Source organism: Rhinolophus sinicus, chromosome 7, assembly GCF_057876585.1.
Source record: "Rhinolophus sinicus isolate RSI-liver-muscle chromosome 7, RSI-T2T, whole genome shotgun sequence".
Classification (NCBI taxonomy): Eukaryota; Metazoa; Chordata; class Mammalia; order Chiroptera; family Rhinolophidae; genus Rhinolophus; species Rhinolophus sinicus.
In genome coordinates this window covers 41,767,535-41,792,337 of record NC_142507.1, presented here as the reverse complement: position 1 = coordinate 41,792,337, position 24,803 = coordinate 41,767,535, and the positions used below count along the sequence as shown (strand labels likewise).

At 41.9% G+C, this 24,803-nt stretch overlaps 1 protein-coding gene across 2 annotated transcripts in view; it reads left to right on the top strand.

The window, feature by feature from the left end:
• The first annotated feature begins 8,455 nt into the window (after positions 1 to 8,455).
• VAV3 (vav guanine nucleotide exchange factor 3) overlaps positions 8,456 to 24,803 on the top strand; it is a 329,628-nt gene continuing 313,280 nt past the window's right edge. Inside the window, exon 1 of one of the 2 annotated variants that reach the window (XM_019746513.3) lies at positions 8,456 to 8,937. In XM_019746513.3, coding sequence (XP_019602072.2) covers positions 8,734 to 8,937 — 204 coding nt within the window. In that variant the 5' untranslated portion in view covers positions 8,456 to 8,733. The remainder of the gene's footprint in view (positions 8,938 to 24,803) is intronic. The other variant, XM_019746514.3, reaches the window with a different exon arrangement.

Sequence of the window (24,803 nt, the reverse complement as noted above, 5' to 3'; positions counted from 1 at the left end):
GTGGAGTTCAAGGCTTGGATTTTCTCCATTTTATCTGCAGAGTGTGAGAATATTGTGGAGAACTTTTGAGTAGAAAATCTAGAGGGAAAGACGGATTAGAGATAAAGAATAACTTTAAACCTGTATCTCCTTTGGATTAGTTTTCCCAAACAGCAAAATATTGACTAGATTTTTAAAAGTGGAGAAGTGAAAAGGGGTAGTTATAGCTGACTTCAAAAGTAATTACATTATTATTTAAAAGATAGATGGGTCTTTTCTTGACTGATACTAGCTTCTGGCTCTTTAGAGATGAGAAATACTTTTTAATCTATAATGAAACTATTGCCGCTTTCATATATACTCCACAAGACATTATTAAAGAACAGCTGAGCTTTTAATCTCTGACTGTGAGAAATGTGATGAGCATGAGAAAAACAATTATTGGCAGATATCTGCCATAATAGGTCCAAAGTGGATATAACAATGAAGCAAAGACCTTTCTGATTATCCTTTTTCCAGGGCCCAGAAACCCACTGGCTTTGGGTCAGTAGCACCTGACTCATTTCCACATTTACTGAAAAATTAAACCAGTAGCTTCAGTGACGGTGCCGGGCCAGTTACCCACCAGCACTGCAGACCACAGCAAGCAGCGGTAAAGAGAAATTTTAGCAGCGGCCACATCTTCCCAGGCACTTTCAAATGAGAGACAGATCAAAATGAAAGGCACTGATAGACAGCCAGCAGCAAAATCTCCTTCACTTTGATGCAAGTAATTCGATTCCCCATCAGTGTGATGGAGGTAGGCTGGGAGCCCACAGCCCTGAGTCTGTATTATTGATCACCTGTCTTCCCCAGCGGGCTGCCGCAGCCCCTCTTCCATTGTATTGTGAGAAAGTTGAACCACTTAGCTCAGAAGCAGGGGCGCTTGGGAGATCAGTGCTGATACTGGGAGGGTGGGAGCGTTTCATTTGAATGATCTAGATTAGTCAGGAATTTCAACATTTTGGAGTTTTTCATTAACAACTTCAACGCTTTGTGCTTCGTTGAATTGCATCAGTGTTAACTTTTTGGAGTCTAAGGCACCCAAGAGTTTATGCCTGGTTTCTGGCACTAAGAGTGATTAAATACACAGAGGCAGAGGGACATGAACGTGGAAATATCAGGATTCTGAAGATAATAGGCTTCATTTAGCTGGCTGCTCTTCTAGGCCCAGGCAGACCTCAAGAAAATGTATTCTGTGTTCAGCTTCTTTAGCAATCTTCTTAGCTTGGTACCTGTTCATAAATTGACACTAGTATCATCCGCCATAAGCAGTTAGCATTCAATATAAAAACACCACCACATAGAAAGGTCTGGGGTCTTGTGCCATCTTTCATATCCTCATTTTGTAATGTTCACTCCATTTTTAGAGATTTAGTGTGGAACTCTGTTACTTTTAATCTGTAATCCCACATAAGATTTAAAAGAGTTTTTGCACTTAGAAAGCGCAAAATATTTGTTAAATGAGGTAGGTAGATTAGATTTGATATATTGGCAGGGTTTTTTTTTTGTAATGGACAATAATTTCTCGTTTTTTGAAATGATTGTTCTTCCTATATTGTACTGACATTTGAAACATAGAAAAATAATTATCCTATTTTCTTCAGATCTACCAATTTCTTCTTCTGTCTTTAAAATAATCTGAATTATTATTGTTCTTTCAGAGCAATCATCTGCAGACTTACCTCCTTCTTTCTTATGCCTGAATATAATGCTATATTCCGGTCTAAACAGCCATGGATTTTATTGCTTGAGGATATCAGCAAGGGGAGAAAACCACGCTAGCAGAAGACATGAATTATTTTCTAAACCTAGAAAATTTCTGTAAGAATAACTTAAAAGTTGTAGCCAGCAATAAACCAAACAGTTTGAAACAGTGTGCTTTCATTCTGACCAGATATGGAGTTCTGTTAGTGCTTCCAATGTGTCTTCCTTTTGTGTTTGTATGTGCAATAAAAATGAGTTTATGATTTTACGGGTAACCTAATGCCAAGATTGCAAGATGGAGCATAAACCGTCTGCAAAACTACATAAATGTGAGACTGTCTGTCTGTGTGTGCCCATGTGTGAGTTTAATAAGGTATATTAGATTGCCTTTTTGGTACTTTTTAGCATTCTCATGCCAGTTCCCAGAAAAGCTTAATCTTTTTAAAAATCACTCCTGGCTGTCATAATGAGTGTGATGATAAAACAAAACAAAACAAAACAAAACAAAACAAAACAAAACAAAACAACAGATACCTACAGGTTTTCTAAAGCACAGTACTTCAAACCCTCATCTCAGTCTGAAACATGACAAAATACAACGCAACAAAATAAAACGGAAGGGTTACATTTGAAAAGAATAAATACAATGCTTAAGAAAAATTTAAAACATTTAAAAAATGAAATATTTTAAGAATAAAAATAAAGAATTAAAACATTCCTTTATCAAACAGATTTTGAATCTTTTCCTGATATTTGAATAGCAATAGGGGGGAACTTCATTTATGTAAATATTAAACAGTACTTTATTAATAAGTTTGCACAGGCGGGGAGCATTTAAAGTTGGCTATGTATAAAAACATCTTGTGGAAGTCTGCTCTCTGTATCTCCCATCTCTGGGGAGACAGAAGGGCATCATGGTGTATGTGCATTTTGGCATCAGCATATTTGGGCTCCAATGCTAGTCCTGCCACTTACTGGCTGTTTGAATTTAAGAATGAAAGTTGTGCTTTCTTAGCCTTGGTTTCCTCATCTACAAAAGGAGATAAATAATAGTACCTATCTCAGAGGGGTTATGAGAATCAAATAAAGCAATGCATAGAAATCATGCAGTTCAATAGCTAGATGTGAGTACTCACAATAAAAGCTCAATAAATATTAGTTCTTGATCTCAGGCATGAGGCAGGAATTCAACTAAACAGCTTTTCCAGGGAGAATTTCTAATTGTGTGATAATGAATTTCAGTTGTTAAACAAAATTTAAACAAAAATCAAGGATGTGGGTTTTTTTGTTTGTTTGTTTGTTCAATGAGAGGGTCTTTCTAATATTCTTATACTCTATGCTCTTACATGGGTAAAATCAATCAGTCCTGCAGAATTACTTTGTTTTCCTAAGGACATCATTGATGGCAGGAATAAATCTGGGTGACAGGTGGAAATGACAAGTGGAACTTCAGCCTCGCTGCTCTCCTCTCTCAGCATTTCTGTCACCATATGGTTTACATCCTCTCCATCTCACTTGTCATCCATCCATCCATCCGTCAATCCATCCATTGCTAGGTGCTAGGCATTGGAGATATGACATGAAATAGATACAGTGCCTGTTCCCAACGAGCTCACAGGAAAGGCAGGGAAATTGGTGGTAGTTGTGGTGTCAGCACTTAAAGAAAAATTTTCTACAAAAAACTTAGTGTAATGATTGCCATATCCCTAGGATATCATGGAAACAGGGCCACCAAGGTCTTCCCACAAAAGTTTCCTTATATTGGATTTTAATATTCACCATCTCAGTATGGAGAACTCTCTCCTTGACAATTTGTTTATACCAATATGCAAATGAATTGAAATGTTCCACAGTTAGATTAAGGCCCTTAGTTGCTCCCAGGAATGCGTAGCTATTTAGCTTTTCCCTGTAAGTCCAGTGACCTCCTCAGTCATCTTTAAAGCATACTGTGCACATGTATTACTGCTAGTGTTTGACAGTGGACTCACATTTAACCCAGGCTTGAGGGCTGCATCATGTTTCATGTGAACCAGACTCTAGAGAAGACCCAGCTGAGGTGCAATTACGAGGTGTGATAAAAAATACAGTGAATGCTTAAATTTAAAAGCAATTATGACAGTAACATATTGCCATTTAACCCCCTTCAAAACATTTCCCCTCACTTCGAACACACTTATCCCCTCGTTCCTGCCACTTTCTGCAGCAATTCTAGAAGTCCCCTTTGTGAATGTCTTCAATTGCACTGTCGTGGCTGCCTCGATGTCCTGAATCAATTCAAAACATTTACCTTTCATGGTCATTTTGACTTTGGGGAAGAGTCAGAAGTCACATGGCACCAGGTCTAGTGAATAAGGTGGATGAGGACACACCATACTGTTTTTATTTGACAGAAATTGCCATACCAGAAGCGACATGTGACATGGAACATTGTCATGAGGGAGGATGATTTATCGTACACTTTAAAACATACCTTCTGTCAACCATAGCTCACACCCAACTGACTGCACTGAACAAGTTGAAACTTGTCACACAGTGTTACTAAGGTTCAATGCTCTGCTTCCTGTGTTGAAGATTCCTGCCTTTCTGTTAGACGGCACTCAGCAGCAGCATTCACTGTAATTTTTGATCACACCTCGTAATTTGGCAAATTAAATCTTTGGAAACTCATTGTGTGTGTGTGTGTGTGTGTACATATCCACAGTGGAGAGAGGAAAAACACTTGTATTTACATTTATTTGGTCATCAGCTAATTAGCCCTTTATTAGTACATCTCTTGTAACACATAGACTTAGAGTCATGTTCTTATGCCCCTTTTTAACCTGCTTCTTAAGATAATTTACATAAATTATCTTAAGTAAATTTCTTTTGTTAGATGCTAAGTGAAATGTTGAATAAGGGTCATTATTGTCATTATTATTATATTTATCAGGACTTGAACAGGTCTGAAAAGAAAATCCTGTGATCATAAAAACATCCTGCTCAGTTGTACCTAAAAATCTTTAAATTCCAACTGATTTGGGCACATTTATTAAAAGAATGATTGTGATAGGAATCCCACCCTACCCCCAACCTATCTTTACAATGATTTTCTGGTATTTAGTTTTAAAACAGAATCAGATTACTGCATCCCTAATGTTTATGTGAAACCAAACTACATTTGATTGTCATTGAAGAAAATTAACCTAACAGACAGAGAGCCTAGAATTGTTTGTAGTCTACAATGTTTATGTTTTTGAATTTAAAATATTTTCATAAATTGATTTATCTTTGCTATATACCATCAATGATTTACTTCTTTTGTGACATAAAATAAGAAATAAATAAGGAGTAAGAAATAAGTTTCAGTTTCAGAATTTCTTGGTGTTAGATAGATCTTAGTGCATTTGTAAACTTAAGAATTGAAAGACTCAGAAGAAAACAATTGGTAAGGATTGAACAACAACACAGACTATAGCAAGCTATGAATTGACTTGGTTCTCACCTCCTTTACTTCAGTCTTTTGATGCATTGGAACTGATGCATACCCTAGTGAATCCTCTAATCCTTACTTTTCTGATTATGGCGTAATTTTGAACATGGAAAGAGACCGAGTATGTGATATCTATCATCTACTGTTTGTCTTTCCTGAAGCTCAGGATGCCACCCACCCCCTTTCCCATTTTCATACTGTGTAGGGTTGGGGCAGAGATTCAAACCACAGAGTGATGCAAGGGAGAAGCAGAGGGCGGCCTGCTATGCTGGAGGGCCCAGAGAGGTTAACAAGACACACAGGAAGGAGTGGACCTTCCCTTCCTGGGACCCTGATACCTGGTTCTCGTGACATGGGTGAATGTTTCCTGATCACATACTACCAAATAGAGCAGAGAGCAAAAGGGGGCAACATAACTCAGTTGTTCATTCATTTACCCACATACTCAACTAATATTTACTGAGTGCTTACTGCACACCAAGCACCAAGGTTGGTTCTGGGAATTTGAAGATGGATAAGTTACCACCTCTGCCTTCAAGTTGTTTCAATCTAGCAGAGAAAGACATTTAAGCCAGTATGTTAACTCGCTAGGGTAATTAGCGAGTTTGGGGAGTAATTTTGAAGAGAAACAGCACAGATGTGAAGGCCAATCAAAATCACCCTCTCACTGAGCTTCATAACCAGGAGCAGGGTGGTTAATGACTTTGACCTTGTTTCTTCATCTATTGGGGGTGGGGGAATCCTCTAACTTGCATATAGTATATGTAAAGTGCCCAATAAATGATAGAGTGTGGATGTGCCTCAGGTGCTAATGCAGGCCCCCAGGGAAGTGGGACCACTGTGTCCTGAGTCCCATGTCACAAATGCAAGGAAGGCCTTTATTGGAACACTGGGCCCAGGATAGCAAGGAGTTGCCATTGACAGAATTTAGTCCCTATCTGTTTTAAAGGAAAAGACTGTGGCGGGCAGCTCAAAACAGCCCATTGCCATTTTGGTTACCATGCCAGTTTCTGACACTGTAATGTGTTACACATGACTCACTTTTTGCCACTTAGCTCCTCATTTATTTTGAAGAATCCTGCACTTCCTCTAGCCTCCTTCTCTTCTAGGCCTTCCATATAATATTTTTCTCTTGTCTTTCTCTCTACTCTCTGGTTTACTGTATTTTAATAGTATTATGTTTTGAAGTCATATTATATATGTATTCTAATATATACAAATTGTAAAAAGTTAAAATTTATTTGGTCATTGCTGCCTTTTTATGAACTAAAACCCATTGGTTAATGTTTACTGAGCTCTTATGAAGTGTTAGGCACCACATGTTTTATGTATTATATCAGTGCTTCTCAGACGTTAATGTAAATATATGTCACCTGGGGATCTTGTTAAAAGGCAGGTTCTGATTCATCTGGTCTTGCGTAGCGCTCACGAGTTGACATTCCTAACAAGCTTCCAGGCGATGCTGCTGGTCCACAGACTGCATTTTGAATAGCAACACATCGTATCTCTTGATCCTGCCGACAACACTAGGAGGTAAACACTATTTTTCCTGTTTTACATATGTGGAAACTGAAGGTTAATGGAGTTAGATGCTTTTCCCAAGGTCGTGTTGCTAGAAATTGGCAGCGCTCAGACTGTAAAGCCAGGTCTGCTTCCTGGTCTAATGTATATTATCTGGGTTTTGGAAATGTCCTACGGCCATCAAAGACATCCCATGCGACCTGAAGCAGAATTTATATTTTTAATTCACAGTTTCTTCCTTTTAAATAAAACTCCTTTTCCAATTTAATTCCTCTTTGTGCAAGGCCTTGTATTACATGGTGATTCCGATGTGTTGGATTTTGTTTCTAAAGATGGCATGTAAAGTTTAGTATGACTTGTTTGCCAAAGTTATATTTTAGAAAACATTGTGTCATTGATGCAATCTGGATTGAACACAAGAGGAAATTGCTGGGGAAGGATGGTGTGAGGAAAGGAAATCCTCAGGCTGACCTACTGTTTAACATGCAGTGTACACAGTGTGCTACTCTTGTCACAGGCTAGTGGAAAAGGACCCAGTTCGCTGTCCTTAACAGATCAGACATACTTTAAAAAATATTTGACCTGCTTATAAATTAATATGGTTTGTAATAGAAAATTTCTGCTGCAGAAATGTAATAAAAAACACACACCCACTAACAGGGTTTCATATTTTACTTTTATTTTACAATTTTAAAAGACCACAAATTGAAATTTAAGAGACGGAGGACCACCTTTACATAGAACAGCGAAGAGTTTAGGGGGGGTAATAGCTTGCCATAAATAATTTAAACACTATATTTTGATTTTGAGGGGGCAGTGGAAGTACAAAGGGTTGAGTTGGGAGCCCCCGAAAGATTTTAAGAAATGCAAATGCACTATTTCAGCCAGCGAAAGAGTTCTGGGGGCTTGCTCCCACTTTCACTAAGGGTCCCAATGCTGAGCCTGACCGGTGCAGCTGCGGACTGATGCGAGCTGCTCTCAAACCCGGTCCCGGCTCACCGACGCATGCGCAGTCTGTCCGCTGGGCACCGCGGGGCTCCGGGGGCTTGTCGCAGGCCTATTTCTCTCTGGCAGGTTTTGCGTGGTCAGCAAAAGGGCCAGAACTGTGACCATGAACAGTTCTGAGCCTGAGCCGGGAGAGGGAAACCACCTCTCTGAGTGAAAACACCTCGCGTCCACAGAGGCTCGGGGGCTGGGGCCGGGTTTCCGCAGGCATCACCACACACACACACACACACACACACTTGCACGGTGCCAAAACATCCTTACGCGCAACTAACTTGGAGGAAGCGTGATTATCTGCAGGAAGAAAATTGAGGGGACAGAACGGGGAGGGGCCAGGGCTACCGATCTCTCAAACTTTCAGTACTGAGTTCTCCAGATGCTCTGTGCCCCGTTTTCATTGTCTGGGGAGTCCGGGTGCCCCAATTATTCCTTCGCTCCTCTCACAACTATTAAAACGCTGCACTTGCCGTTTAGGGGGTCCTAGTAGGAACCCCACTGTGTCAGTGTTCAGGCACATCGTCCCCAAACCGGGAAGCCGTCCCGAGAGACAATCCCGGACACCTGGGGCTGTGTGAGCCCAGAAACCCTGAGGGCCGGTGGTGGGCAGAGGCGGGGACCCCCTGAGCCTCCCCAGCCCCGGCCGCCGACCCCTGGCCAGGGCGGCGCGCTCTCCCACCCGCGCCCCTGGGGACTCGCAGACGGCGGCGAGACGGGCTGCGCGCTGGGCATGCTCAGTCGCCGGTGCCGGGCTCCAGAGTCGGAAGCCTGTGCGCCGCCGCCGCCGCCGAGCCGGCCGGGGCGCACCGAGAGCGCGCGGGACTCGCTGTAGCGGCGGCGGGCGGCGGCCGACCCGGGCCGGGATCCTAGCCGAGCCCCGCGCGGGGACCCCGGACCCGCCCCCCGCGGCGCCTGCTCTCTCGCACCCTCGCAGGGAAGGGGCGGGCCGCGGCGGCGGCGGCGGCGGCGGCGGCAGGGGCACACTCGCTGCCTGCCGCCCGGCTCGGCCGTCGGGCATGGAGCCGTGGAAGCAGTGCGCGCAGTGGCTCATCCACTGCAAGGTGCTACCCGCCAACCACCGGGTGACCTGGGACTCGGCGCAGGTGTTCGACCTGGCGCAGACCCTCCGCGATGGAGTCCTGCTCTGCCAGCTGCTCAACAACCTGCGGGCGCGCTCCATCAACCTGAAGGAGATCAACCTGAGGCCGCAGATGTCCCAGGTAAGGAGGCCGGCGCGGGCGCCTCCGCCTCCAGCCGGCATCTCCCATTAATCACCCGGCTAATTTCTTTGTGTAAATGCAAACATCTAGGTGTGTGCGCCCAGCTTGCTCTGCCTCCCAGCCTTCTGCTTTGGGGACCACTTCAGCGTTTCGTACCTTGGCTGGGAATGCTTTCGCTCTCTAGCTGAATGCTAAAGCGTCCGGAGATGGTATGAGGATTTCGGAAAGGCTTTCTCTGAGGCGGGAAAAAATAAGCTGTCCTAGGGTGCCTTTCATCTACGTGTGTGTGTGTGTGTGTGTGTGTGTGTGTGTGTGTAGGACAACAAAAGGAATTGGATCCAGCTCTTTTATAATAACGATGGAGAGGAATGAAACGGACATCATGGGGGCTAATTTTTGCCTTTCGTCTGTTCTTTTGCTTTGCGTTCGTCCCCATGTTTTCTTGAAAGAGGAACCATGACATCGATGAGGACTCTAGGAAGTGGAGGGCGTTCTAGTACCGTTATCTGTACAGGAATGACCCTGGTCAAAGGGAGGAAAAGGGAGCACACCGCCGCGGCTGCCCTGAAAGCCCCCCTGAGCGTGTGGCCAGCTGGCAAGCTAGGTGGTTGTGTTTACAGCCTTTCTTGAACCATGTGAGAAGGAGCGAGTCCCACGTCTCTCAGCAGCGACAGGAAACGAGAAGTTTCAGTCGAGATTCTGCTTTCCTTCATTCAGTGCTTGCTCTGGTGGGTGTGTTGCACGCTTGGCTTCTGGGTTGGCGCCTTGCCTGGAGGTGCCTCTTTAGGGGTTAAAAAAAAAAAAAAGCAACTCTGGAAGGCTGTGTGCATTCTAGAGTCAACTCAAAAGTCACAGCTCAGTGGAATGGTAGTTTCTGGGTCCTGTCAGAAAGTTTCCATACAAAAATGTGTTAAACACGATTCAGGACATCTATTTTCTCTTTCACAATGTAAAAAACCACTTTCAACTTAAAAGGGAGGAGAAAGAGTCCCCTCCATGACACATGTGAACACTAATCCTGAATGGTATGGAGCCTCAGCGACTTACCAACTAGAGAGGTGCCTTTTATAACGAACTGACCTTACATCATTTGCTAATTTGTATTTAAAGTTAAAGCACATTCATCGCTTGGTGTCAGTTTTTATCAGGGTCCCTCTGCATTTCAAATTCTGTTCCTTCCCGTTTGCCTGTCTGCTTTCCACCGGCTGGTTAGCAGTCCCCAAGAAAGGACAAGCTGGTCACAAGTGGCGAGAGCCATGTGCATTTAGAAATGAGATAAATTGCTTCCCACTCTCCCATAATGCTGGGTGGTGATTGCTAACTCTGTGGACCCCTTCTGAGTTGTCCCAATCTGGATATCCTGTGACCGGGTTTAGCAGACATTTCCATTAAGCTGGGAGCTGCTGTTCTGAACAAAGTTCTGTAGGGAGCTGCAGGTGGTTATCCAGCCCACAGACCCCCATTTTCCACCTGGCTGTGGCCTCAGGAGGCAGCGTGGGTCAGGATGCCGTGGCCACAAGTACAGTCCTGTGTACACATTTCCTGAAACTTCAGTTTCCTGGCTCCCTCAGGGGTTGTTCAATAAGTTGTTCTCAATAATCAAGTTTTCTGGACAGCTTGAGGATCTCTCTTTTTAAACTTTCTAGCCTTTATTTGAATGTTAACAAATATGTTTTCAAACGGTTTTGTTCTCTTTGTAGCATCTATTCATCTTTTTAATGACTAAGGATCACCATTAGAAGCGTCATTAATGAGAATTGAGCACTTACAGTGCTCTAAAAACTCTATTCCCTACTGGGGGCACCTGGGGGTACCCCAAGGCACACAGCAGGACCTTGCCCTAAAGGAATGATTACTGTGCTGTCAGATAAGCCACCAGGTTATAATGAGGTAAACAGCTGGATGACCTTCCTGGGGCTGTTGTGCTTTTGAGTTCTTAAGTCGGCCCAACCCTGAGCTTTCTGGTTCCAAATGCAGTGCAGTTTCCCCTGTAATGTCTTGTGAGTGAGGGCTTCTCCCAAAAGTGAACCCTGGAAGCCTGGCATCTGAGTAGGGTGATGTTTGTTTTTGCTTTCTTCTTGATTCTTGGCCACATTGCAGAGAAATAAGGTAGCTGAACAGCTGAGTGCTGGACAGGTGAGTTTGTCATTAAATCCCTAAATAAGACTTATTAAATTGCTTCATTAAAGAAATTGATATACTGGGGGTGCCAAAAAAATGTACACACATGACTTGTATTCATCTTTTGTTATCAGTACATATTGAATATTACAATTTCAATAGTTTTTTTCATTTCTTAAATGTGTATACATTTTTTTTAGCACCCTCTGTATTTAACATGCCTACAGGGCCCAGGACATACTATGCACTTAACAGCAAAATTACTTAAAGCAATTTTTTCTATTATATTAAGAGTAATAGGTTACAATAAAAAAATTTAAAACAATTGCAAGGCCTACAAATTCCTTTGGGCTGATATCTCTAAATATTTCTGTCTTAACTACTCATGTACCTTTCTTGGTAAAGGTTCTAGCTGCTTCTGGTGATAAAGCTCTTACCACATCAGCTCTTTTCATACAGTCCAGGGAATAACCCAATAACCCTGACATGCAGCCCAGCAGACTTTTCTGATTTTAGAGATGTCATTACTAGTACTTGTGGCTTTTGCTGTGTCTAGGAGTCATTCTGTCCACCTGATTTAGGTTCTACTGAAGATATTAATTTGAAATAGACTGATTCCTTGTGGCACATGATCTTCTAAGCCAGAAAATAAGTATAAGCTCTCATTTGAGGGTCTTGTGGTATTTGAGACTGTTATGAACCGATGTTGGAAATTTTAGTTTATATTGCTTATTGCTTGTTTTTAATTCTCCTGAAAGAGACTATGAAATGAGTCGCCTTTCTAAATGGGTGTTTATCACCGTTGAGTGGGATTTCTTCCATTCTCTTTCTGTTAGGCTTCTGACTGGTTTGCATTAAAAAAGAAAAGGAAAACACTGCAAATAATTACTCAATTATAGGTTTGAATCTTGGGGTCTCAATAAGTTATTCTTCAAAATAGAGTTATAAATGGGATTCCATAATCTGAAATCAGATCAGGGGAATGAGAAGGAGACAGGAGCCAAGAATGACTCCAGACATCAGCTTTTTTTTTTTTTTTTCAGTCTTGCTATGTTGGTAAGAGGATGATCTTCAGTTCAAAAATAACTACTCTTGTTAAAACCCTGATTTCGGTTTTGTTTATAATGAATTAAAGAGTAAATGCTAATCAACATTTAGTTACACATTTGACTTGTTCCTTTTGTTATAAAGAATAAAGTCAAGTAAAATCTAGAAGATCCATGAAAATCCAAGAAATTTGGTCTCTGTATATATTAGATTTATTTTTCATCCAAAACAGTGTTCTAGCTATAAATGATTCCGGAAGAGCCTACCTGCGAGAGTTGTACCAGGTGGTGCATTGTGGAAGGGTATGTATTATGAGCTTGAAGGCATTTTTTGTGGTTAAGGTCTTCATGAATGCCTATAACCAACCATAGATCTATTATTAATGATATTAACTTAATATTACTATTTTGTAGTTTTAAATTTTGCTTTATTCTATGTCTTAGGATGGGAGTAATACATTTGATGAATTTACTGACTGCTGCTGTGTGTGTGTGTGTGTGTGTGTATGTGTATGTGTGTATGTATATAGGAGGTATATATATACTGTATATGTAGGAGGTAAACTTTGAATTGTCTTAAAATGAATTATTCAGGCTTTAAGGGTTCCTTCAACAAGTATTTGTTCCTACTATGTGCCATCCACTGTTTTAGACACTGGCTTGGAGCAGTAAACAAAGTCAACAAAGTCCCTGCCCTAAAAGGACTTAGATTTTAGTGGGGGAGATGGACCATAAAGAAATAAATGGCTATATAATATGACGTGCTATGAAGAGATTTGAAGCCGGGTAAAGGACTAGAGTGAAATGTGATTTGCTTTTTATAGAAGGTAGTCAAGATAGACTTCTCTGAGGAGGTGACAATTGAACAGAGACCTGAAGAGAGTGAGGAAATACAGGAATGTGGATGTTTGAAAGAAGCATATTTTTGGCAGAGGGCATACCACATGCAGAGGTCCTGAGGTAATCAAATTGCAGGTATAGTAGCAAGCAGGCCAGCATGGCTGGAGGAGAGAGAGAACGGGAAAGAGTGGTAGGGATGAGGTCAGAGAGAAAATGGGAGCCAGAGTTTTAGAACTTATGGGACATTGTGAGGAACTTTGACTTTCACTCAGAGTGAAAGTCAAAGTCACATGACCTGACTTACCTTTCAACAAGGTCAGTCTGGCTGCCATGTTGAGACTAGACTATAGAGCAGCAAGGATGGGAGCAGTTGGGCTAGCGCGGTCATTCGGGCAAGAGATGTTGGCGGCTCTGACCGGAGTGATAGCAGGGCAGAAGGTGAGAAATAGTCCAACTCTGGATAGATTTTGAAGGTGGAGCCAGTAGGAGTTTATTGCTGATATCAGATGAGGGATATGAGAAGAAGCGAGGAGGCAGCAATGACTCCGGAAGTATCGGCCTGAGGAATTGGAATGATGGAGCTGCCATTTACGGAGATGGGGAAGCCTGAAGGAAGAAGAGCTTTGGGGGCATGTGTGGGGAAAGGGGCAGGAAGATCTGGAGTAGACATCTAGGTGGAGATGCTGAGCAGGCAGTTGGAGAAATTGGGAATGTAGATGTAAATTTTGGAGTCATCAGGCTATAGGTGGTATTTAAAATTAGGAGACTGGGGCACTCACAGAAGAAAGGCCCTATAAGGACACAGCAAGAACAGACAAAATAAATTAAGCAGTTAACATAAAAAACTCATGAGATTGGATGATACGTACCACCTAGGGAGTACTGTGGAAAGGAGAAAAGGGGTCAAAAGAGTTAGCCATGGGGCCTGCCCATGTGTCAAGGGTAGAGAGATGGGAACCTGGAAAAATGTTGAGAGGGAATGACCATGAAGTAGGAGGGAAACCAGCAGAGTGTGCTTCCAGGAAACCAAGTGAATAAAGTATTTCTAGAAGGAGTGGTCAGACATGTCAAATGCCACAAGGATTGAGGATGGAATATTTTATTAAATGAAATAAAATTTTTGGCTTTGACAGAAACAGATTTGGTGAACGATGGGCAAACACCTGGTTGGAGAAGAAGAGAGGAGAAATGTATTGAGAGAGCGAGTGTAGACATCTCTTTGGGAGTAATTTTGCTGTAAACAAAGCAGAAAAATGGGATAGTGGCTAGTAGGAGAAAAGGGATCAAGAGAGGATTCTTTTTCTTATCACATAGAATTTTTATTTTCTACCTATTAAAAGAACTCTTTTAGATTGAGACAAATTTTATCATATGGCACTCTTGTATATATGTGTATGTGTAGAAAAAAATAAGTATGCATGTATATTAAAAAACACAAGTGAAATACATTTAATGTCTTCCTAAAACTTCACTCAGATTACCACTCTTCTGAATCCTATTGTTTCTTTTGATTTGCTTATTTTTTCACACAATATTTTACTCTGAGCACCAAATATTGGTAATTTAGCATTTCTAAAAGTATATACCACTGTTGTCCCCAAGATTTCCTTCCACGCTAGAGTTGGGTTTTGAGGTTGTTACTACTTTTTTAAAACAGTTAAATAAAAAGAACTTTATTTCTGCTGTATATAACTGTACGTAGTTTTAAAAACTGTGATTATATTAGTTTTAACATTAAGGTATACACTCCAAATACATGACTGTACTCTGTGCCCCCCCAAACAAGGTGGTGCTATGTAATAATGATTGTTGGGTTATACTGAAGGGAGGAAAAGGGACTGTTATTGTCCAAAAAGAGTGGTGTGCCCGGTTCCATTTTCAGTCAGTTCAGAATAAAGCCATTATTTAGTCTTTCTTCTCAGAAGTCAGTAACCTCTTTGCCATTTGTTCGATTATTCTCTTGAATAACCTGTCAGCATAATTTTACACTTGACACCAATCAAGATCTTTTCACGTAAAATAGTTAAGGCATCTTCAGGCATCTTAAGCACTTGTTCTGTCTGCATACTTGATGGCTTACCCGGGGTTCTCCAGGAACCAGAGCCTGGGATAAAGGATGGAAATACTGACGTACCATCTGGCTGCCTGGACAAGGAAAATGAGAAAGTGTCTTTATTTTTTTTTAAGATGGTGAAAATTATATCATGTTTGTACCGCAAATGAGTGATTCAGTATAGATTACTGATTTCATAATTTTCAAATACAACAGATCCTTTTAAAAGTGATTTTTCTTGAACTCTCTGTAGCGGTGGACACTGCCTTTTCCTTTCCTCCTGAAACTCTCCCTTGACTTTCACCACCCTACACAGACCTCGTTCTCTTATGCCGTTTATGATTCCTTCTCAGTTTCCTTCGCCTGCTTCTCTTTATCTAAACATTCCTTAACATTTTTGTATTTTTCTCTTTCATTCTCTTCTACAGTCGCGTCCCTGTATCATCTCATGACACCGCGGTGTTACTACTTTTCATGCCTCGATCGAGCCCCGTTCTTACTGACAGCCTTGCTCTGCCTGTTTTATGCCTCCACTTATGCTGTTACAGTCACTCCATGGGTGGTGGGATAAGCATCGCGTGATCAGACCTCACTGTAGAAACGGTACCCACAGCAGAGTGGAGGATGCATTGGATGGGGCAGAACTGGGCATGAGCATGACTACTGCTCAGGGTCAGTCAGGGGAGGGTGAGGCCAGTGAATGCAAAGCCAGAGAACGGGCAGGGGTGCAGGGATAGTGAGGAACAAAAAAGATTAGAGAGATAATGAAGAGTTGGAATGGATAAGACTTTGGGACCTCTCAGATGCAAACAGTGAAAAGGTCTAGGATGAGCTTCCGGCTTGGGTGACTGGCAAATAATAGTGGGCTGCAAATTTCAGAGGGAAAGGGAGCATATTCAGTTTGGACGTGGGGTTTGAAGTTATTAATAGTGATCCTCCACCCTCTCAGTTTCAAGCATCCTAATCTCTTCCTACTTTCCTTCTGGTTTATTCTACTAATACTCGAATCCAACAGTCTTGAACTCTGGGTCCTGCTGCCTCTGCATGGCCGTTATGGCTTCATTCCCTTCCTACTCAGCTTGAATGCCACAGCCGTGATAATTGCTTCCAGCTTCTCTTGGTTCATGGAACTCACTCACTTGGGTTAACTCCAGACCTGGATAAATCCAGCTCTCGCCTTACCCTTGCCTGCAGCCCGGCTGCTGAACCTGATGGAAGAAAACCCATATCATGCTGACTCTTCTCCCTTCAAATTCATGTTCCCTAACCTCACGTGGGCACCTTAGGTGACCCAGCCGCTGAATTAGTACGTTTCTCTAGATCAGACGTGGTCCAGGTATGGTCTGGGGACTCCGGACGGTGCCCAAGGTGCTTTTAAAAGTTCCATAAAGTCAAAAGCCCTTTTTATAATAGTAAAACCTTGTTTGTGTTTTCTCACTCTCACTTGCTCACAGGTGTATAGAGGAGGTTTCCAAAGCCTGCACAATGCTGCTGGTGTCATTGCTGTGATTGACAATGGATTATGTGCTGGTGTATTTATTAAAGATGTCTCAGTTTAGTATTCTGTGTTAAACGTTGATAGATAAAACCCCCCTAAGCAAAAGCTGCTGAGGGTTCTCAGACGTTATTGTTTAAGAGTGTGATGGAGTCCTGAGACCAAAAAGTTTGAGAACTGCCCTAGACCATTCACTTTTTGACTTTCCTAGATGACTGGTTGGTACCTTTTCTTCTTGAATCTCCTTCGCCTTCATTCTTCCTGTCCATGAGAAAACACACACAGTCAGAGGAGAACTTCCTCAGGCTCCCACCTTCCTGCATCTGTGCTCATAGATGATGCCTTGTCTCTGTTCTATGGGAGAATTATCAGTACTCCTTGCAAAGGCCAGTTCCTCTTTCATTCTATCCCTGTCTGTCCTTTCCAGCATCATCAGTTCTCTCCTGGATCTTTCTATGTGCACGCACATATGCTGTTAGCCCCCTCATTTGGTTCAGGATATATTTCCAAGGTAGAGCCACACACACCTGCTGAACATTGGGTGTGATGGAGAGTGACTAAGGACGCGTAGGATTTACTGGAACTACTGGGGCAGGTGTTAGTCAACCTCCTTATAGCTGTTGAATGGTTCACTACGGACCGCGGCTTAACATGCAGGCTCCTTGGTAAGCATGCGAGGGTCTCATCTGTCAAAGCTCTCCTCCATCCTGTGCTCCTGATCTTTGTGTGGCTTCTCAAATAAACTGTGCTGTTAATTGTCTCTGTGCCACTGCGTATGCCCATTTCTCTGCTTGAAATGCCTTTTCTCATTTGTCTGATTGAAGATTTGGTTCACACCTTGTACCTTCTCCTCGAGGTGCGGCCGATCGCATGGGGCTTTGTGCCACACTGTATAGTGTACATAGCTGGGCCGTGGCGTTCCGTGCACTGTTTGGCAGTATTTTTCCTCTGTCTCCCTTCCAGGCTGTGACCTGCTTGAGGCGTAGTCATTTGCATACATCTCTAGACATTGACACAGGGACTCATACGTAATAGCCCTACATAAATAGGCATAAATTAAATTCATTGATGGTGAATTGAACATGATGATTCTTTGTTCACTACCTTTTCAAACATATCTGTATAAATTTTAATAAGATGTGTTAGGTACTATGCCATTAAAAACCAAATGCATCTGTTCATTAAGTGGCATTTCTAATCAGAGCAGATAACATTACTCCACCACTTACCACTAGAGTAGAGTCACTTTCAGAAAGTGACCGAACCTGTCTGTCCATCAGCTTCCTCATCTCAAAAATAGGCGTAATAAAAGAACCTACCTCCAAGAGGGGTTGTGAGGACTCAGCGAATGAGTTAGCCTGTGACTGGCACGTAACAAATGCTGAATTCTTGTTAACTGCTTTTGAGAATTATTACCATTGCTTCTGCAGAAACACAGCAGACAGCGCGTTAACACCTTCCATGCATTATCTCATCTCATCCCAGGGCACTGTTATTGATTGATCCCCATGTGATAGATACTCTCGCAGGCGAAGAGGATTTTAGTAACTTGTACTAACAAGTAGTTTGTGGTGGAGCCAAGATTAGAATCAGAACATTTACAGTGAACTGCGTTCCCATGAGCAAGGCCATTGGCACATCTGAATGTGGTCGGCAGTGAATGTTTCTTTTTTTACTGTGTTGCTCTCTTGTGTTGTTCCACTGGAGGACTGTTCTGATTGGTTCTGTGAGTATTGATAGTAACTCCTCCATACTAGTTGGATATTGAGTGATAATTTTGGTTTAGGATATTGAATGTATCCACTAGATGATTTTATATACATCATACTATTCAGTGTAAAATGGGAGGTAGACCTTTGACAGGTACACGATAGGGGAAAGGAAATAAAATCAGAAAAACTGAGGAAAGTCGATGAGAGGGAAGGACAAAATGAGTGTAGCCGGTCCTTTTTTTGCCGTTTAATACTATACCCCGTGACAGCTGGTCCTGAGCACATGGTCTACTGCTCTGCTCTGAGCTGAGTCAGGCAAGCTGGGTCCGTGTGCCTGCATTTCCCTGGGCTGCAGGAACGCTGCTGTTTTAAATGGCATGCTTTCAAATTGCAGTTGGTTTTTCCCCCTGTATTATCACCATTCTTGTAAATTCACAGACACCCATCAGTTGTTTAGAATACAGTAAATTCTCACTTAACGTCATTGGTAGTTTCTGTAACTTGAAGCAAAACAACGTATAATGAAACTGATTTTGCCATGGGCTAATTGACCTAAATAAATGGAGTTCCTATGGTGTCTCATCAACATTATAATAAAATGACAGCATTTGAGATCCTGCTGTATTCTTATATCCCACTTTCCCCCGCCTATTAACAGAGACCCTGCATGGTGTTTAAGGCCAGTCACAAGTTTAAGTTCTGCCTTTCCCCACTTAGTAGGCAGAACCATGAACAGCAAAGAAATAGCTATTTTTCATTTTCATGGAAAAGTGTTTTAGAATTATATTGTGTGCTGCTCTCTGAATGCACTTTCAAAATACGTGTCGCAAGAGCTGTAGTCAGCTTTTGAGTTGCTTGCTTAACAGGAAGCCAGCAGCATATGCTCCTCACATGGGAGTTCTCTAAAGGGTCAATTAATATGGAATATTTAATGAAACACTTGATACCCACCTTCCATGATTTTCAAAGCGCTTGTCTTAAAATAGATCTGTAACAGCTGGCCTGAGTAAACATGCATGATGCCTCTGTGCCGGTGAGTGTCAGGAGCCTTTTCCTGGGAGTGTGGGCCAGCGTGGTTTACTGGAGAGACGTCAGGAGACCTGGGTTCTAGTCCCATCTCTGTCTCTAACATGTGATCTTAGCAAATAACCTGCTTCTCTTTGTCTCTGCCTTCCATCCTTACAGGGATAACAGCAAATACATATACAATAATATGCTAAAGAGGAGCTAAAATTTTTTTACACACATTTAAATCTCACTTAAGAGGCATTGTGGTTTCATGCAGAAAGCTTTGGGACAAGGCAGAAATGTTTGAATCTGAGCTCTGGCGCTGAACAACTCTATGACCTTGGGAAAGTTGTTTTACTTGTTGAGTCTCATATCATAGCCTCATATCATAGGCAAGAAATAGTAAAACTTACTTTGCAGGATTGTGATGAGAATTAAATAATATAGGTAAAATGGCCGGGCATAAAAGGTATTCCACAAGGTTTTATTTCCTTCCTCCTCCCCCGCCTCCTTGATCCTCATAAGTCTAAGAGGCAGGAAGAGCAAGACCTTATCACAGCTCTACAGAGAAGGAAATTGAGATGTGCAGTGGCTAAAGGACTTTTCTCAAGGTCACACAGACAGGAGGTGGTGAAGACAGGACTTGAGTCTAATTGCCCTGATTCCAAATTCAGTGAGGTTCCCCATTCCTGCTACTAAGCTCAGTGGACAGATGTGGATCGCATGAGCAAATGCCTGGGAAAAGGCTTGGAAAAAGCAAGGCCTCCCCTGCAAATGTAAAATGACATTGTATTATTTGGCACTGAAATTTACTGTATTCAAAATGGAAACATCTGAAATAATGAAATCAGTTTTCACTGGTTTTAGAGAGTCTGATTATCTAGTTTGTGGACGTATTTGCCTTTTGGTAATTTTAAGCCTCTTCTGTTTTCAGTTTGGTTCTGTTTTCATGGGAATGTATACATAGGATTTGATTGATTCATTAAATCATCAATTTGTCTACTAAATATTAGGTTTTATAGTTGATGCTGGGGAGTCAAAGGTCAATGAAACTCAGTCCTTGATCTTGCATTTGTTTTAGTCTGCACAGCATGGATTTTACCTCCTACCTGCCCTTACAAAGCAGGGGGATCGGAAGGGAGATTTGAGTTAGTGTACAGGGTCACTGCAAGTGTTTGGGAGGTGGGAAATGCTGGTTTGGATGTGTTGTTAATTTTCTACATGGAGGATATGACATATCGCAAAATGGATGTGAGAGTGTGTGTGTGTGTGTGTGTGTGTGTGTGTGTGTGTCTTAGTCTCAATGGCTCGTTATTTCTCTTCTTTCCATAGACATTTGTCTAGTAATTCCTATGTGCAGGGCACTGAAAGCATAAAGAGAAGTCATATGGAGTTTCTGCTTTTGGGGGCCTGGGACCCAGACTTGACCTTGCGTCAGGCTTTGGCAAGTAAGTCACTGGATGTTACAAGGCCGGTGCAAAAGGGCAGGCAGCTGAGTGAGACAGATGAATCCAGGAAGAGGACAGAGATACGAGTGGTTACTAGAGAGGAAGAAGGTTTGAGAAAGAACACTGGGTGGGGAGAGTGTGTGTGAGATGAAGAATGTGCAAAGACCTTCAGACCTCAGTGATGTCCCCAACCAGACAGTTATTCTGGGAAGTGATGAAATATCCTTAATATCAAGAGTCCCGGAATATGGTTGTACCATTTGCATCTGGCAATAAAGATGTTGGATTGCGTATCTCTGGTGTGTGGTCTGGAGCTTCGAATGATGGCCTGTTCTCGTGAGTGTCTTAACAGTTGAGGGAACAGAGTTTATAAAGCGTGAGTAAATTGCTTCATGGGCTTCCAAAGTAGACTATCCAAAGGTGGAGGCCTGCTCCTCCTTTTTCCCTCTAACCTGACTTGCCACCTGTCACTCCCTCATTCCTACAGAACCGTTGATTACCTTCCCTGTGTTCTTCAGCTGATCGATCTCTCTTCCTTCTCTGGTCTGTTTCTTCTTGGCTTTATTCTCCTGAGCCCTGTCTGATTGCACAGCCTTTACACTTTCACCCCAAATCCCCTCCACCTTCTGGGGCATCAGATGGGCCAGTCACCCCCGCCCGGGAGCACCTTCCTCTGCAGGTTTTCTTGCCTTATGAGATGAAAAGAGCTGCTGCAGGTCACCACACCAGGTGCGCCTGGCTCCCTGAGCAGCTTTTACAGTCCAGCTTCACTGCTTGGATTCACCTCTTTGCAATGCGTTGTATGGCCCTCTTGGCTTGTCATTCCCAACCCTCAAAATCCCAGACTTTCTGACTCTTCCCCAGTCCCTGAAAGTTCATCTAGTCCTCATCATTGCCTGAGTTTTGACTTGTCCTCCTGTCCCATACACTCCCCATGATGGTGACCATTCTTACTGTTACTAGAAGTAGGTAGCAACTGTTCCAAATGTTACTAGTACATTTGTACATTTTTCTTGCCTTCTGACTCCCGAGAGAGTTTTTGGGTCTTGAAGAGACTCTTGAATATTTTAGAATTCCAGAGAGGACCAGGTCTTACGAAAACTTTGATTCTGAGAAGTTGGACACTATACACGAGCAGTACTTTTCTTGGTTTGTGGTCTCAGAACCCACTGGTGTGCTTCAGTGAGCATCCACCAATAAACCAGAAGCTCTCGAGTTGCCTTTTTCAGTTTCCAGCAGCACCGAGGCTGCCTTCCCCTCTTGCAACCATCTCACACTGCTCAATTTTACAAGACTTTTGTTTTTTTGTAATGTTATCATTCGATTAGTGCAGCTTTCACTTAATCTTATATGTGGTGCCTGACAGGGAAAGTGAATTGAAAATAATTCTATCACTTACTGATACTCCAAAATGGAAATTCAGCAGAAGATTATTAAATTCCCTGGTATTTAACCTTCAAATATAAGAAAGCATGTGTTGGCTAAGAAAGTTAGTAAGCTTAGGTTACACTCAGCCACACAAGAAATACTTGACTTCAGATTATTTGTGATGACACAGTACTTGGAAATAGAATCTGGTGTTTGCTCATAAACTGTACTGGGGGATTCAGGAAAATACAGCAATTCATCCTCAGTGAGGGGGAAGCAGGAATTGAAATATCTGGAGCTCAGAATGAGCGCTAACACACTCGTAAAATATCTGGGTACTTCCAGAGACACTGTTTAAAAGGAGAGAATGTGGCACGACTGCTGTTAATATGAGTTTCATTTCTGGAGATTCTAACACGTAAAGATAGACTCTTGAGATTATTTATATAGTGGCTCTGATAGTTAAATCCTTATTGAATTCTCAGTCTTTTTGAACATATAATTCTGTTTAATGACCTTAGTTAAGAGAAAAAGGATCAGATTTTTCCCTTCACTGTTTAATAAGTGGTTCACTAGTTTCAGTGGTGCATATACATTAACTGTTTACCAGTCTAGCTAGCACTAGGCTATTTGACATCTTGTCCGTTTGCCAACTACCTGAAGCTCTCTTGGGTTTTGTATAAAATAAGTAAAGAAATGCATTTAAAATAATAAAACCCTCACCTTTCTACAGAAGAAGGTAAAATAGATTTCTTAAACTCCATGTAAATGCAATAAGTCAAACTTAATTTATGCTAACTATTAGAGGTTCCTAGATTCTGACCGTAAGCCTACCTACTTTTAATTTGTACACTATTCTGATAAACAGCACATGGGCCTTGGACCTGTCAACCTGGCTTTGAATCCTAGCTATGACACTTACAATCTTCAGCACCTTAAAACTCTGATCTTTGATTTCCACATTTATTAAATAGAGATAATCATACCTATTTGCAGTGTTGTAAGGATTAAATTAGTTGAAGTAATGCATATTCAGTATTTGGCACGTGGAAGGCACTCAAAACATGTAGGTTCCATGCCTTTTCATTAAACCTGTTCATTTGTTTTTTTAAATTCAAGAAGATTATAGTTTACAAGTTAAAATGAGAAAGAGGGAGAACTGAAAGTTAAGTTTGCAATAGTAAGAACTGTAAATTATGAATTCAAGGACTCAAAAACCATATCAGTCGTAGACTGTGGAGAGTGCAGCCAAGCTAGTCACAGACTGCACAAGACTCTGGGGAAGGATCGTCCTGTTTGAATGGACCGTTAGAGTGCTAATTTTATGGTTCAAAGAGTTATACAATTACTGAGCTGGGAGAGTCCTTAGAGATCATTCTAGCTCAGCTCCTTGGTTTTAAAAATGAGCAGTTTAAGGGCCCCCAATATGTAAAATGATTTGCCCAAGGATACTTGGCTTCCTGAATCATAGCACATTACTTTTCTCATAACAATACTAGTGACCCAGGTCTTCAAGAAAAGTTTAGGTCGTCTTATTCCTTAAAAACAAAACCAAACAAAACCAAAAAAGAAAGCTATTTAAGAAAGATTGGAAAGTGCTTGAGTTCAGAATTTCTCATGTGAAGTACTTATAAAGACCTTGTTTTCTCCCATCCATCCATCCATCCATCCATCCATCCATCCATCCGATACAGTAGTACAGGGAAGTCAGGGGAAATGGGGATACAAGGTCTCGGTCATTAGAGCTTAGAATACCCTGGGAAAATTGACAAAGAATTAAAAAGTGATTAAATTATAAAAATTGTGAAGTCAATCATCCGATGCTTAAAGGAGTACATTCTCAGCTGTCCAGATACTTAGTCATCTAGAATTTCTCAGTTCCTAAGAGAGCTGAGGTTTTGTTATTTTAAACCAGGTAACACAGTGTGTCCCAAATTTCCAGGAATATGGATATTCATTTATGAGGACACCAAAACATATGTTATTCCTCCTAGATTGTGAGTTCTGTGAAACTGGGGAACATATGTTCTTTATGAACTTGATGTTCCCAGCTGCATACCTGGCACAGAGTGAGCGCTCCTGTGGATGCCTGACTGGCTATTGAATGAGTTGCTGATACTAGCATTGCTATTGGTTGCACAAGAATGCCAGCTTTGATTGTCCTCTGTTTTAATTATCGGTGCAAAAATGTAATTAATATTCTGCCAGTTGTCTTGCACTGGGAGGCAGCGTGGTATATTGAAAGAATATGGCCTTGAGTGTCATACCTCACTAGCTGAGTGACTGGGGGAAAACCCTTAATCTCTCAGCAGCGTAATCTTTTTACTTGTGAACTGGAGCTAATTCTTCCTGCGAGTGCTGGGACGAGCAAATGAAGTCAGAGCAGAGTAGTAGCACAGCACTGGGGACTTAGTGGGCCCTTAGTGAGACTATGAGACACTTCCCCTTCTCCCACCCTGTCGTCTAACCTCTTCATGGAACTGGGCTTTTCCCACTGCTCTTTGGGAATGATAGCGTTTTGTTGGTCTGGTGGCACATTTTTCTTTCCTGTTGTGTGCTATCTTTCTGCAGGTGTTTTATTTAGACTAATTGAATCTACGTCTTGGACTACTGTGGCTTTAAAAATGATTTACTTTACGTAGTTTTCACCATCAGTCTGTTGGTGATTTAATAGGTGACAGCTGTGAGATAACACAAGCGGAAAAACAACATGTTCCTGGAATTGGGAGACCTGCATTCAAATTCTGGAGTTGTCACTATTTAGCTATGTGATGG